Genomic DNA, 16,155 nt, shown 5'->3' on the forward strand with positions numbered 1-16,155 from the left:
TACCTATGTGTCTTAAGAAAAAAGAAAGAAAATGTGAATAGTAACAACAGTGAAATTTTATAGACACCATGAACTAATTGATCTGATTTTTCTAGCAAATCACAGCTTGAAATGTATTTCAAAATCCTTAACTTCCAACATTGTTCCAGACTGCTGTTGATAGTGATTAATACATACCTCTTTCTTTTTATTATTATTATCATGCCTTGAAAATGTCTAAGAGGTAATTGTAACAGACTGCTTTGAAGTTCAGCTGTAATTTACCCTAAGATTTTAGAGCAACTTGAAGTAGGACAACATCTGGTAAATAGTCTTCTCTGCTTTATATGAAGTAAAATTAAAACCAGTCTTCGCCTATATCCTATTCCATGTATGAATGGCTAAGAGTTATTAGAAACTATTCATGGGTCTCCCCCCTAACCGCAATATTCATTACAAATCATGGACCTGTTTGACAATGAGGTATGGCATCTACCAGCTCTATGTAATATTTTAAATAGAATGGCAAGTTGTTTTGTGATTTTTAAAGGAGAAAGGGGAAATTATGCTGAGGCAATGTTCACTTTTTGAAGAAAAATTTAATTGACCCAAGGCAATATTTTTACTACATACACAAAATAACAAACAGATGCTGACTCGTTTTGACTGGCTTCCAAATGCAGTGACCCCTAAGGTTAATACTGACCGTGGTGATCCTAACTGTCCTGGTAAATAGTTTCAAGGGATTCCAATCCAGTGGGTTCTGGTTTTCTTTAGTTTATTTTTTCCAACTTGGAAAATGATGATGTTTTTAAACCAAGTTCCTGAATTTGTTGCATGCCCCACCTCTCCCAGTTCCCTTATCCCCCTCACTATTTGAAACTGTTTAACCCTCGTGGAAAAGCTTGGCTTCAAAACTGACCTGTATAGGGAGGAGGTTCTGTAAAATCTTCTCTTTCCAAAAATTCTTGGTATAAGTTTAAGAAAAATTATATTTTTCATATCGCCTCCATCATAAAACTAAAAATATTCTGTAGGTATTAGTCATTATGTTTGCTGGGGAGTTTATTCTCATTACAAAAGAGGCTTACAAGCTGCAATGAGGACACGGAGCCTTTCTATCATTGCACGTGTACATGCAGGAGGGAGGAGAGATACTAACAACTACCAAGGCCAACTTCATTCAGTTCAGGATCTTGGTTCACTATTCCCCAACCCATTGCAATGAACAAGCAGGATGGATGGAGGATTTAGTTGGTTCACTAAACATGAATGACATGGAGATTTCCAATATTTTTACATCGATCTTTTAAAAATAATCAAATATCTCAATAAGAGGAGTTCTGGAAAGTGTTTCTCAAAGCTTAGTTGCCAGAACTGTCTCAATATATTTTCTTGTGTTGACTGTGTATAAAATCACGGAGCTGCCAAGATATCGTTCAGAATGAAGACCTCTTGCCTTCTAGAGAGTATTTTTTATTTGTAGAGGCAATTTACATATGTTTTATCTTCAGTCATACATCTAGACTTTAAGACTCTTATCCTGCTAGAATTGCAGTTTCTTTGATACAGAAGGGGCTTCACTCCATGACTGTATTTTTTAAACTATGATGCCCGCCGAGGGTAGTGACCAAACTTCTGCTTACACGCTTTTAGGAATGAAGAACTCATTTATTCTATCTTGCCAGAAACTGCCCCAAGGTTGTTTCTTATACTGAAATAAAATATGATTACTTATAGCTTTCATTCATTGGCAGCATTGTAACTCTTGAAATCATACTAATATAAATCTTACATTTCTTCTTTTTGAGAACACTTCAATATTTAAAGTATCTTGTACCATCCAAGCCATCACTTCTTCCATGCTAAACATACCTAGTTTCTTCTAATGTTCTCCATACGACATAGCTTTCAGATATTTCATCAGTTGCTTGCTTGTTGCTTGCTTTGGAATAAATTTGCTTATCTGGTTCCTAGATGTGCCTGATGCTGCAGCGTGACACAAGACTATAACCTCTCTCATTCTAGATAATGTTCTTCTGTTTTCAGCCTACTATTGCCTTGACCTTTTGGCAACCATGTTCTATGCTTGGCTCACTTTGGGTCATTTTTATTCATGGTGCCACAGAATCCTGCTTCTTCCACCCTAAATGAGATACATTTAGAAGCAAGAGGCTTTTATTTATTCTTAGTAAATTTCACCTTGTTGTATTCTACCAATCATTAGAACTTGAAGCCATTTTTCATCTGCATTTGCCATCCCTCTTCATGACATATCAACAACACAGTTGAGAATCATTGCTCCCATGTTCACAGACAAGTCATACATGGCTTCGGGTGTTTCTAAAATCATGTAGTAAATCACATCCTCTGACCACTTTCTTGTGATTTCTGAAGAAGAATGGGATTGCTGGAGACTCAAGCTTCTGAGAAAAAAAAACAAACACCCCCTCCCCACAAAGAGCTCTGTGTTATGTCTTTTAGTTTGGATCCACAAAGGGATCTGCAGGCATTCTAGGATGACCAGCAGGGTCCCCACCACCCATGAGATTGAATGATTTTGTGCATATTCTCAAACCTCCGGAGCTTCAAGAGCCACGTTTTCCTATTAAACATTTTATCTCATATGAAAGTGCTGCAGTGTATTCAGAGATGTTAACCTCTTCAAATGGGTTATTTTATTCAACAGTACACTTTGAAAGATACCTGTAGTTGCCAGGAGCAGGTGGTCTTCAAACGCAGATTCAAAAATGCAATATACCTGTAGAAAATCAAGTCGGAGATCTGAAAATGCAGCCTTTTACGCAGGAGGTCTTCAAACACAGATGGTTGCCTAAGCAAGTTTTAACCGTAGTTCCACTACACTAAAATATGTCTTACCTTTGCCCAAACTTCAGCTGGACCATGATGATATTTAGGCACAATGAAATATGGTAAAATCTGTCTTGTTTCTGGTTGGCATTGGGATGTAAAAACTTGAAGATAGCCATCTTTTCAAGGCCGCTCTCATCACATTCATCATGGTTTCTAGATTGCAGAATTCAGTGGTGCATTTTGAGTACTCCTCTTACTTCACCTCTCTTGACATACTATCTGTCACAACAACAGTAAACACAGTTAAGCACTCCCTCTTCCTGACAACTTGTTCCTTGCTAGGCTTATCGGACATCACTCTCCCTTGGCTCTCCTCCTGTCTTACTTGCTGCTCTTTTGTCATCTCCTTTACCTCCAAAACCAAATATCTGGTGCTTAAGGACTCCGTTCTTGGACCTGTTCTTTTCTCTGTATATATTCATTCTCTTGGTGATCTCATCCAGTCTTGTGGCTTTAAAGAGCATTAATTACACTGACAAATCTGAAGTTATTATAGCTACCCTAGAACGTCTCCACTGCAGCTCTATAGCTGTTTACTAGACATTTCCACCTGGATATCTAAGCGGGCATCTCAAATGTAATATGGACTCTCACTTTCCCCCCAGATCTGTTCCTCTTGTTTTCTTTTCAGTCTCTGCAAATGGCAATTCAATGCTTCTAGCCACTTAAGCAACAACAACAACAAAAAAGAATCTTGGCACTGTACTTGCCCTAGAAAATCATGTAGGTTCAACCTTCAAAATATTTCCAAAATCTGACAATTTCTCATCACCTTCTCCGTTACCACTGATCCAAGCCACCATTCCTTCTCTCTTAGATTTCTGCAACTGTATCTCTACATTCTTTCGGTTTTCGTTCAAATGTTATCTTCTAAGGAGTATTTCTCTCACAACTTTATTAAAAAAATCCCAACTCTACTTCTACCCCCAGCGCTCCCTATTCCCTTTCCCTACCTGATTTATTGTATACCTAAAGACTTATCACCTCCTGACATGCTCTATAGTTTGTTTCTTTATCTGTGTCTGGTCTGAGTCCACTAACTAGCATATAAGCTTTAAGAAGACAGGAACTTTAGGGGCATCTGGGTGGCTCAGTCGATTAAGTGTCTGACTCTTTATTTCAGTTCAGATCATGATCTTGGGGTCGTGAGTTCAAGCCCCGTGTCAGGCTCCACACTGGGTGTGGAGCCTGTGTCAGTAAGATACTCTCTCTTTTTCTCTCCCTCTGCCCACCCCACCCCTGCTCACTCTCTCTCTCTCAAAAAAAAAAAAAAAAAAAGGAACTTTAGTTCCTACAATATCATCAATATGATACTCCAAATAATAATAAAAGGCAAGGGAGTTGAACAAAGAAAGAGGAATCTTCCTTCTGTGGTCCTGGTTGGGAGAGGCATGGGAGACAGACGAGTAGTAGGAGGGAGACAAAGCTGAGCACTGAACTCACCCAGCATTTCCTTAAAGAAGTTAGTAATGCACTAATGTGGCAATACTATCAATGGACGTCAACTCAAGAAAACTCTTGAGATGTATACAAATGAACCCTTACTTCCCAAAATATTGATGGTATTGTAGGAGAGGATTTGCAAATCTCATTCTTGATTTCTGTCCTTCAGAAAGAATGATTAAATTTAATGACATTTGCTTCAGCATGTCCTCAAATAGCAAAGATGATGGATGCCTGAACAGTCTGCTTTGAGATGTTACAGAAAGAGATCTTGTACCTCATATTTCTGCCACCAAGTTGGAGGACAGTAGTAGCTGATATTCCATCATTAAACCCTAGCATTTTAGGACAGTGAAGGAGAGGTAAATCTTAAGTTTATCAGCACAGAGAGCTTTTCTCTTTCCGTTTTGTGATCAGTGGGGCTCAACTATAAACTATAAACTAAAATGTAGTTATTTTCAGTAAACTCAGAAGTTTTGAGAAATGAGGCCAAATTGTCATTCTATTGAATAGGCCTGTTCTAAACTTTAAAAAATGTGTGTGTGTGTGTGTGTGTGTGTGTGTGTGTGTGTATCTTCTGGCCCTTCTTCCTTGTGAGTCTTAAAATGTTTCTTCTTTGTTTCTCCTCCTCTGTTTTGACACTGAAGAGTATGTGGCAGGCAGATTTGGCCACGATGACTCCACTGGATATGCTGCTTTTGATCTTGATGAGAGTTATGGAGAGAACTTCACCATCTCTATGTTTGTTCGAACACACCGACCATCAGGCTTACTCCTAGCTTTGGAAAACAGGACTTACCAGTACATCCGTGTTTGGCTAGAGCATGGCAGACTAGCAATGCTGCATCCAGGCTCTTCCAAGTTAGTAGTAAAGTTTGTTCTTAGTGATGGAAATGTCCATTTGATATCTTTGAAAATCAAGCCAGATAAAATTGAACTGTATCAGTCTTCACAAAACCTAGGGTTTATTTCTGCCCCTACATGGAAAATCCAAAAAGGAGATGTCATGTACATCGGTGGCCTGCCTGACAGACCAGAGACCGAAGCTAATGGTGGCTTCTTTAAAGGCTGTATCCAAGATATAAGGTTAAACAACCAAAATCTGGAATTCTTCCCAAATTCAACAAACAATGCATCCCACAATCCAGTTCTTGTCAATGTGACCCAAGGCTGTCCTGGAGACAACATGTGCAAGGTAGGATTATTCACACCAACTATTGTCAATATTGCATGCTAAACTGTTGTTTTTACTAAATAATTTATTATAGCCGTTCTCTGTATGTGAAGATAATGTTACTGACCCACCAGCCATAGATAACACTTCATCAATATTTTTCCAGCAAGACTGGGGGATTTATATGGAGCCATAAAAAAATGGCCTTGACCTTGGTGGCATCATGGTCTTTTTAACCATCCAAGATAACTCCAGCCACATGGTTCTACTACCACAAGAAACAATTGCCTAAGAATAAGAGTATTTTAATCCCCAAACTCTTAACGGCATCTCAGAGGTTAAACTGAATTAACTCATTTTGGAAGAGATCATCATATCATTTATATTAAATGCCCAACTACCATTGTTTTGACTATGAAGTCAACAACAACAAAAAACCCTGAGTGGTAACTTTCTTCTGGTAGTTGGATTTGAAATTCTCCAAAATATATTTTTCCCAGAGCCTATGTTTTACTGTACGTATTTTGTTATGCTCTTCCAAAAGCTATTTAAATATGTGAATTTGTCAGCTCTGCATGACCTTTCAAAGGAAACACATTTATATCTGTTGAGCATTTATTGAGCTCTGACTATTGCCATGCACTGGGCTTGCTTCTAAATGTACAAAAATGAATCATGTTAACATTACTATAGGAGCACTGCCAATGTGCCAGGCACCGCTTTACATAGATGAATATATTTAATTCTGTTGAAGGACTGCTGTGTACAACAGGCATTGTTATTACCCCATTTATGTCATCTACAGATAAGGAAGATGAAGTTCAGAAAGATTATGTAACTAGCCTCAATCACATCTTACTAGTGGGGCTGAGATCAACAGGTCTCAGCTCTCAGAAATTCCCTTTTAAATACTCTCATTTTGGATATTTTGTGAGAAACCTTTTAAGAACTCATATAATAATAGAATGTTTCTGACTGAGAGGCAGGGCAACTGAAGAGGTCACTGTATCTGGACCCAGAGGATCCAGGGACCAGGCTTCACCGTTTGCCTTTGTATTAGGATCTTGGGTAAAAGGACGGTCCTCTGCTTCCTCATTAGTACAAACAGGACCAATAAACCCCTACCTCAAATGGTAATGGGTGTGATTCAAAGTGCTTGGTAACTTGGAAATTCCAGAGGATGTTATAAACGTTTTAAATTCCTCCTTGTGTTGTAGAAAATTGGCCTTATCTATTTTCCCTTTCTCATTTCATCTCTCTCTTTTTGTTTCTCTCTCTCCCCATTTCTCTTTTAGGAAAGAGTTGGCAATAGTAGCAGTAAGTTTTTTTTTCCATTTGTCAACCAATGGATATAAAAAGTTCAAAGTGTAAATATGTAGAAAATTAGCATTTAAAAATAACAGAAATAGGGTCTTGCCTTTACTGTTTCCATCGTTAGTTGCCAGTGCTTTTTATACCTTTGCTTTCTTTTCTGCTCAGTCCAACCCCTGTCACAATGGAGGTGTGTGCTATTCCCTGTGGGATGACTTCTCCTGCTCCTGCCCTGTGAACACAGCTGGGAAAGCGTGCGAGCAAGTCCGGTGGTGTGAGCTCAGCCCTTGTCCTCCCACGGCCCAGTGCCGGGAGGTGCCTCAAGGATTTGAATGTAGGTGGCGTTTAAAGTTATTACCCATCCCATTAAATCGGGTATTTCAGTTCCACGAGTCAACCCAGAAAAAAAATTCAAACAACACCTGCTTCCCAAAGAAACCTGTGGCTCTTTGCCCTGACTTGAGTAGTACAATAAAACTAATATAGTAATAATAATATCCAGATTGGCTTCATGCCTCATCCTGCCCCCCGGGGCTTCCCTGGGGATGGAGGCGTGGTAGGGGATGGAGGTCAGAGCAACACCAGACTTAGATCTTTGATTATTTAAAACTAATTTCTGAAGAAATTAACTAAGTAATGTTTGGTTTTCCTTTCCTCCTCTTTGGGAATACAGAGTCAAGTGCTAGTGTGAGCTCACGGCCTTATGCTAACTGCCTCGGGCAGTTCCCATGATCTCTGTAATCTAGAGCTTTCTCTGTAAATGGGGATAAAACATCTACTTGATAGGTAGATAAAAAAAATTTTGTGTGTATGTGATGATTTTATAACCTTAAGTATAAAAAGGCAAACACGTTAAGCATTCTGTTGTTTTCTGAGTATTTTCCTCAGTCCGAAATGTTTCCTGGCCCATCTTCAGTACTAAAGACCACAGTTTTCCAAATGTTAGCAAATTTGAATACTATTTCACAATTTTGACATGTCTACATACTAACCACATTATTATTTAAATTTTCTCTTCTCTACTACTTCGAATAATGCAGTCTAGTAGTAATAACAAATCTTCATGTTCGCATTGAATTCTAATCTCCCCCCTTTATTTGAAGATTTTGCTTCTAAAATTTTTCTCTCTTCAACATCATTACCTTTTCCATCAGTGTATAAACACACTGCCAGATTTCCTCATTACAAAAAAATTACCTTTTACCATCCCCACCCCCAGCTACCATCCCATTTTTAGCTTCCTTTCATAGTGTGATAAATCCTCCAACGAGTTGTCCTCAATTTGCTTCTGATGTCCTGCTGCATACATTCTACTACCCCATTCCATCAGGGCCCTCACACCCTACCTCTGTCTTGAACTTGCTTAACTCAGAGCTGAGGCATGTTGCCTTCATCACTTCACTCAGGCTCCAACCCGAATGTCCTCTTATGTGGCTTTATTTTTCTTCATCTCTCTTATGATTCCTTCATGTTTTGTTGTATATGTATTTGTTTCCTTGTTCCTCATCCTGTTCCTCACTAGAATATAGGAAGAAGGAAATTTCCTATTTGGTTTCTCACATTACTCTCCTCACTTAGAATCATGCCAAACATATAGGAGGTTGTCAATAAGTCTTTGTCAAATGAATAAAATAACATTATTTTGCTTCAAGTTAACTCAATATTTTCACTTAACTGCTCCAGACTTTAAGTGATACATATCACCTTGGAGAACATCACACTAAAATAATGGAACGGAACCAGACAATAGAACGACCTCAGGTTTACTGCAACAACATTGTGTTTTCAACTGAGCTGCGGTGACTGAGGAAAAGAGAATACATTTACTTTTCTGTTTCTATATTTTCAAAACATATATGAAAAGGATATATGAAATGTGTTGTACTATATATACATACATATACTTGGGAAAATTTCTAGAATACATACAATTTAATGTTTCATGTTTTAAATGTATATTCTATATTACAGTATAGTATTATTGGATATATATAGTATATAAAGCATGATGAGTTGGCATTAAGAATGCACTTTGATTTCTAGTATGGCACCAGATTTTAAATACAACCTTTCCATTGTTCTACCTCCAAACTGCTTGTTTAAAACAATGTATTATTAGTTTTATTGTTAATTTTTTGATAGAAATCTTAAAGTTCCAAAAATTCTTAGTCCCAGTTATATTCTACAAAAGGGTTTTTATATCATTTGGAATATTTTCACAGAGGAAAAAAAAAGAATAGGATTCTAAACACAGTGGCAGACCAAGAACCATACCCCTAGTGCATATTGGTCTTCAGTCTCTCCATAAAGCAGTTTAGGATTTGGACATACCACATCAGAAAAAAGTTAAGTGAATCTTCACTGCTACTGCATTCCCACTACAGAAAGAGTAGAAAATTTGCCTCTGATCTCCCAAAAAGTCTCAATAACATTTTTTTTGAAGTATGACTTATCTTAATGAAGGAAGAAAATGTAAATCAATAGGAGGGGTGAAATTTACGAATTGACAGGTATGAAGCCTAGAACACACTTTTGCTACTTTGTGTAATTTTAATTTTATGTGATCTTATGACCCTATTGTATTTTCTTTCAAGTAAGATATATTGAAGAAGAGTAGGTCTAATAGAATAACATACTCTTGAGACTATAGCTCATGCATCACCCTGAGTTTGCCTTTAGGGCATCATCCTATCGGAAAACCAAGACTTCAAAATTTACAACCCACCTTCTATACAGGTGTGTTTATTATGAAAAATTCCCCGAAGAAAAGGTGAAATACAAAGATTGTTATGTGTATTGTGATTTTCCCCAGATGAGAAGTGATCTCAGTGTGCTCAGCAGTGTTAGTAAAATGAACTTATTAACATCATAGACCATATTCACCCTTTTGGAACTGGAGAGAGCTAATGAGATTTGTTATTTTAACATGTATTTTAAAACATGGAATAAGGCACTCGTTGCTCCTTTTCTCCCTAATCCCAACCCCAAGCTTGGTGGGAAAAATGCCACATCAAAAGTAATAAAATCAAGTGAAATTTTAATCCAAGTAATACATTTGAATCATATACTTGGATGATACACTTGAATTTTCTCCTGCAGTTGTTTCTAACCATTATCTCATTTTCCAGATTTAAGGACACAGGAGTTATTTTTACAGATTATTTATTTAGTAATGTTTACCTGCTATATGTCTGGCAATGTTCTAGGCATTGAGATTTAGTAATATTTTAAACAGAGAAAGTCCCTGATCTCATGAAGTGCATTTTCTAGTGCAGAAAGACAGTCAAAGAACAAGCAGGCAAGTGACCAAAATAATTTCAAATAGTTGTCAATGTTATGAGGGAAATAAAGCAGAGTATTGGAACAGAGAGTGGCTACAGGGAAGAAGCTATTTTAACTTGGATGGTCAGGGAAAGCTCAGAGGAGGTGACATGTGAGCACATAGGCTGTGGGAAGATCTGGGGGAGGAATACTCCGAGTGTCAGTAACAGCAAGTAAAAGGCCAAAAGGCCTGATTTGGGAACAAGTTTGACGTCTTCAAAGAATGGCAAGAAGCTTTTGTGGCTGTAGCATGTGAACAAGGAAGAGGGTGATAGCAAATAGAATTGAATAGTTAATTAAGGGTCAGATCACAGAGACTTCTGCAGGCCACATTTAGGATTTAGGATTTCTTTCTAGACGTGGTGGTAACCAAGGCAGGTTTTGAGCTAAGGTCTGGTTGTTATGTTGCTCTGCAGGCTGACAGAAGCAGGGGCACTGAGAAATAAGTAGAATAGTCTATATGAAAAGAGGTGATTGGCTGAGGTCCCCCACGATTGAGGCAAAGACAACATTTTCAGGTCAATTTTTACTGAAAAGTGCAAGAAAATGGAAATAGAGAATTGACCACTACACTGAGTAACACAGAGGTCATCGTTACTCAACAAGCTTGACTTTGGTGAAGTGATTGGCACAAAAGGCCGAGCTGCGTGTATTAAAAAGAAAATGAGAGGGGCGCCTGGGTGGCGCAGTCGTTAAGTGTCTGCCTTCGGCTCAGGGTCTGATCCCAGCGTTCTGGAATCGAGCCCCACATCAGGCTTCTCCGCTAGGAGCCTGCTTCTTCCTCTCCCACTCCCCCTACTTGTGTTCCCTCTCTTGCTGGCTGTCTCTCTCTGTCAAATAAATAAATAAAATCTTAAAAATAAAATAAAATAAAAAGAAAATGAGAGATGAGAAACTGGAGTCAATGAGAATGTAAAACCATTTGGAGGAGTTGGGGCAGGAAAGGGAATAGAGAATTAAGGAAACAGCAGGGTGAGGGGGAGGTGAATCGTGCTTTTGGGTCTTGCGTGTGTTTTGATTTTCTAAGATTGGAGCAGTTACAGTATATTGTATGCTGATGGGAAACAACAAAAAGAGAGGGGAAATGATGATGTGCAGGATTGCTTGATGGGAGAAGGCCCCACACATCTGGTGTCACGCGTGCTGTGAATGCAGAAGTCGTGTGAGAGGAAAGGAGACCCACCCAGGAGGTGGAGAACTGGATTTTCTCTACTCAAGTGAACAATCGTAGGTTTTTCCAACACCCCTACCAAGTTCCACGTCTAGTCATGCATGCATTGAATCCCATTCATTTTCACCTTTTTTAGACATTGTTTCTACATGTAACCTTCCTTTCAATGGAAAAGAAATGGATGGTCTGGGTTTTGGTATCAGACTATGCAGGTTTGGTATTCTGGTCTTATTATTTATTGGCCACATGACTATAAAAAGATCACTTAGCTTCTGTGAGTCTCAATTTCTTCTTTTATAAAATGGGGGTGATAATAGTAATGATAATAAAAAATGCGCTCCAGAGTTCTGTTACTATAAATAATATCAAAAGAACTAGCACAGTGCCTAACACATAGCAAACAATCGATCCATAATGATATTAACCTGATGGCCATTTATAGTAATAAAGGTAATGAAGCCAACATTACAGGTTTAATAAAGTTGCTGATTGGTCTTGCCTTCTCTCTTTAGGTATTGCAAATGCTGTTTTTAATGCACAAAGCAGTGAAATATTATTCAGGAGCAATGGGAACATTACCAGAGAACTCACCAATATCACATTTGGTTTCAGAACAAGGGATGCAAATGTGATCATATTGCACGCAGAGAAGGAGCCTGAATTTCTGAATATTAGCATTCAAGATTCCAGATTATTATTTCAATTGCAAAGTGGCAACAGTTTTTATACACTGAGTCTGACAAGTTTGCAGTCAGTGAACGATGGCATGTGGCACCAAGTGACTCTTTCCATGACGGACCCACTGGCCCAGGCCTCCAGGTGGCAAATGGAAGTGGACAACCAAGTGCCTTTTGTGACCAGTGCAGTTGCCACCGGGAGCCTCAACTTTCTGAAGGATAATACAGACATTTATGTGGGTGACCGAGCTGTTGATACGCGAGGCCTGAAAGGGTGTCTAAGTACAATAGAAATTGGTGGCATTTATCTCTCTTACTTTGAAAATGTTCCTGGTTTCACTAGTAAACCCCAGGAAGAGCAGTTTCTCAAAATCTCTATAAATTCAGTGGCTACTGGCTGCTTGCCGTTGAATGCCTGCCACTCCAGCCCCTGTTTGCATGGAGGAAATTGTGACGACATCTATAGCGCTTATCACTGCTCATGTCCCTTGGGATGGTCAGGGACACGCTGTGAACTCAACATTGATGAATGCTTTTCAAACCCCTGTATCCATGGCAACTGCTCCGACAGAGTTGCAGCCTATCACTGCAGGTGTGAGCCTGGATACACTGGTGTGAACTGTGAAATGGATATAGACAATTGCCAGAGTCACCAGTGTGCAAATGGGGCCACCTGCATCAGCAACACCAATGGCTATTCTTGCCACTGTTTCGGAAATTTCACAGGAAAATTTTGCAGGTGAGCATAAAGTCCATGCAAAGCTTGGCCTTTGGAGCTATACTCTCCATTTTCCTTGTCAAATTGGAAAGCTCTCTCAGCTACGCCTCTGTAGACTGTGCTGAACAGGAGTGACGTGGGTCCCTTCCATCCCAGTTTGGTCATGTAGACGGGATTTCACAGGGTGGGATGTTCTACAAGGAAGAATGGTAGTGTTTTGACCAGACTTTAAGCAAAACATTTTCTTTGACATCTTTGTTAGAATATATCTCATGAACTGTAGCCCCAGAGTTTGACAGCTTTAAGGCCTCAAGAAACAAATATTTTTTACAATAAATGCAAAAGCTTGGTATTCTCTTTTTTTTTTTTTCAAGATTTATTTATTTATTTTTAGAGAAAGACAGAGAGCAACTGGGGAGAGGAGCAGAGGGAGAGGGAGAGAGAGAATCCCAGGCAGACTCCCCACTGAGTGTAGAGCCCAGCATGGGGCTCGATCTCACAACTCTGAGATCATGACCTGGGCCAAAATCAAGAGTCAGATGCTTCAACGACTGAGCCACCGAGGTGCCCCCCAAAAGTTTGGTTTTCATATTGTTTGAGGAAGCATGACTTCTACCCCTAAAACAATACCCTTGGCTATTTCAGGAAGGTAAATCTTATAAAATCTTGAAAAGTCTATGATAAATCATAATTTCGAGAAAGTGAAATTATGACTCTCATATAAATGAACATGTTTTGATGTTTTCATTTAAGACATTAATTAATGAGAAAATGAGTAGGATATAAAAACCGGGTCAAAGGACAACCTAATTATTTATATATATACACATATATAATAATTGTATATATTTCTGTTTTTTTTTTTTTAAAGATTTTATTTATTTATTTATTTGACAGAGATAGAGACAGCTAGCAAGAGAGGGAACACAAGCAGGGGGAGTGGGAGAGGAAGAAGCAGGCCCATAGCATAGGAGCCTGATGTGGGGCTCGATCCCATAACGCCGGGATCACGCCCTGAGCCGAAGGCAGACGCTTAACCGCTGTGCCACCCAGGCGCCCCTGTATATATTTTTATTATCCTCATAAACATAAATATATATAAATAGAGATGAGGAAATAAGTTACTAATAAATGCAAAACTTATAGGGCAATATAATTAATATTTGAAACTATCTTTTCTACAGTGTGACGATTATATCACTACAGACAAATTCATTTGCATTTCAGTGAGCAGGTTCCATTTATATTAATGTCATTTTTCTACAATTTTGGGGTTGTAAAATAGCTTAGTGAAGAAAACCTAAGGCATATACACTACAAAATCAAACAATCCTAGAGGGTCCTTTACGTAACACCCAACATTCCATTGAAAGAATACTCAGGAATATCTTTTGCCCACTGCCGAATATTTCACAATTTTTTCTAAAACTGCTAAAGCCGTGTTTTAATTCTAGTAATAACCTCTGTCTCGTGTTACATAAACAGAAATAAGAATCAATATTTTCCTGCTAAGTCACATGGCTTCAATGTTCCCACGTAAGTAGAATTCATTATTTTATAACTTACACTGCTTTTAAATTCACTGAACAATTGAGTCATTATGGGGAGGTGAGAGGATTATTAATAACAAGTAATACATTCCCAGACTTTGGCAGGAACCCCTGGAGTGTGTTGGCAGCCTGTAGACATAACACTAACTCAGAGGTGGTACCCTAATGGGATGAATCTCCCAGCGGATGGAACGAGTACCTATAAGAAAATGTATTTATCTCCATAACATTTATTGCTGTTCAGAACCTATGAAGGCACAGTATTAGGTGCTAAGTGTTGACATTTCAGTTATATGTCACTTTCCATGACTTAAAACGGACTCATTGGCCAACAGGCAAAGTGCCTGTTTAAAAGCCAAAGACATTCAAGATCAAAATGAATAGTATTGCCGTGGTAACTCTGGATAAGTAAATATATATGCCCCAGTAACTAGTTCTCCAGTATTTTTTTCTGCCTAATTCATCAAAGTCAAGTTCTCAAAGATTAAAGTTCTCAAAAGTACCTTCTAATGAGATTCAAAAATTGTTTATTAAACGTAAGATGTACACAAAGCTTCACATTTGCATTGCTAATTGACCTCTTTCAAAGCTCGTTGACATTTTTGGTTCTTTTGAAAAGTCCTTATGATATTTTCTTTTTAAAGTCGAATTGATTAGCTCTTATGGGAAGAGACACACTTACCGTCATACAGGCTAGTTTCTCCATATTTGCTGCAGCGCACACAACAGAACAAAATTAAATTCATTGTATATTTCCTGAACATTATGTATCAGATACCATGCACAGTGGGTCAAAGGACCTGAACAACACCCACCTCTCCTCTAATCAGTCCCTTCACACCCCTGGATCTTGCCTTGCAGTCAAGTCCTGCTTAGCTTCTAACAATTTGTTCTGTCTTTTGTAAGGATTTCTTAATACGTACAGCTTGTTGTTATACAACAGAGCCACACTCTTGAATTCACATACAGTTGCCACTGAGTGCTATATACTATCCTCCCGGACAGCGTTTGGCTTGCATTCTGCTAAGCTATGAATCATTAGATAGGGGAACAGCAAGTGTTGGCTGGGCAACAGGAGTTCAGTTCTGAAAGCCTACAGAGAAATCACATGAGTGCTTGGGTACCAGAGTGCTGTCCTGGCTCTCCTGGCCTTTATAGAGATGCAATTTTCCATGGCCTGCGTTGATTTATTAGCAAGGCAGCAGCAAACCAAGCTAGAGCAAGTTTCTTCACAACCCTAAATTTATTGCCACCCCACGGCACAGATCTTATCTCGCCAATGAAAACTGTAGAAATGGAAGATATATAGTCATGCTTGTTACAGCACCCTCCAGCAGGAGCTGTTCACGGGAGAAAGTGATTGTGTATAATGTAGCACAGTTAAGCATCTGCAGCTCAGCCAGCCTGAGTACTTAATTAGTTTGCCATTGACTACATATATGAAGTTTTCCAAAAAGTTTTCTTGAATGAAATGAACAAGATGAACAGCTGTGACAGTTACTTTTATCTTTCTAGACACGCGAGATTACCCTCAACTGTCTGTGGGAATGAGAAGACAAATCTCACTTGCTACAACGGAGGCAACTGCTCAGAGTTCCAGGGTGAATTAAAATGTCTGTGCCGGCCAGGTTTTACTGGGGAATGGTGAGTCACGTTAGAACTTTATAGAAGAAAATTCTGGGCTGAAAAACAGTGGGATTATACAAGGTTGATTTCTCCTCTCATTTTTCATCTCAGTTCCCATAGGAAAATCCATGCTGAAATATAGGTCCAACCAGAGTCAAGCAATAAAAAAGAAGAAAAATCACAGTTTAGGTCAAAGTAAAGAACACTTTATTAGCCAAGACTTCAAATAGGAAAATATGTCTTTTGGAAAAATGTAAAATGTGCTATTTTTCTTTCTGATAAGTACTTCTGGATTCATGTTTCCTTCCTGC

General features: G+C 38.7%; 1 protein-coding gene across 1 annotated transcript in view; it reads left to right on the plus strand.

The window, feature by feature from the left end:
- CRB1 (crumbs cell polarity complex component 1) overlaps window positions 1–16,155 on the plus strand; it is a 177,142-nt gene that overhangs the window by 125,909 nt on the left and 35,078 nt on the right. Inside the window, exons 7-10 of the mRNA XM_008685170.1 lie at window positions 4,944–5,491; window positions 6,950–7,115; window positions 11,786–12,689; window positions 15,734–15,862. Of these exons, the coding sequence (XP_008683392.1) occupies window positions 4,944–5,491; window positions 6,950–7,115; window positions 11,786–12,689; window positions 15,734–15,862 (1,747 nt within the window). The remainder of the gene's footprint in view (window positions 1–4,943; window positions 5,492–6,949; window positions 7,116–11,785; window positions 12,690–15,733; window positions 15,863–16,155) is intronic.

Source organism: Ursus maritimus, unplaced genomic scaffold (genome assembly GCF_017311325.1).
Source record: "Ursus maritimus isolate PB19 unplaced genomic scaffold, ASM1731132v1 scaffold_2, whole genome shotgun sequence".
In the NCBI taxonomy this organism is placed as follows: Eukaryota; Metazoa; Chordata; class Mammalia; order Carnivora; family Ursidae; genus Ursus; species Ursus maritimus.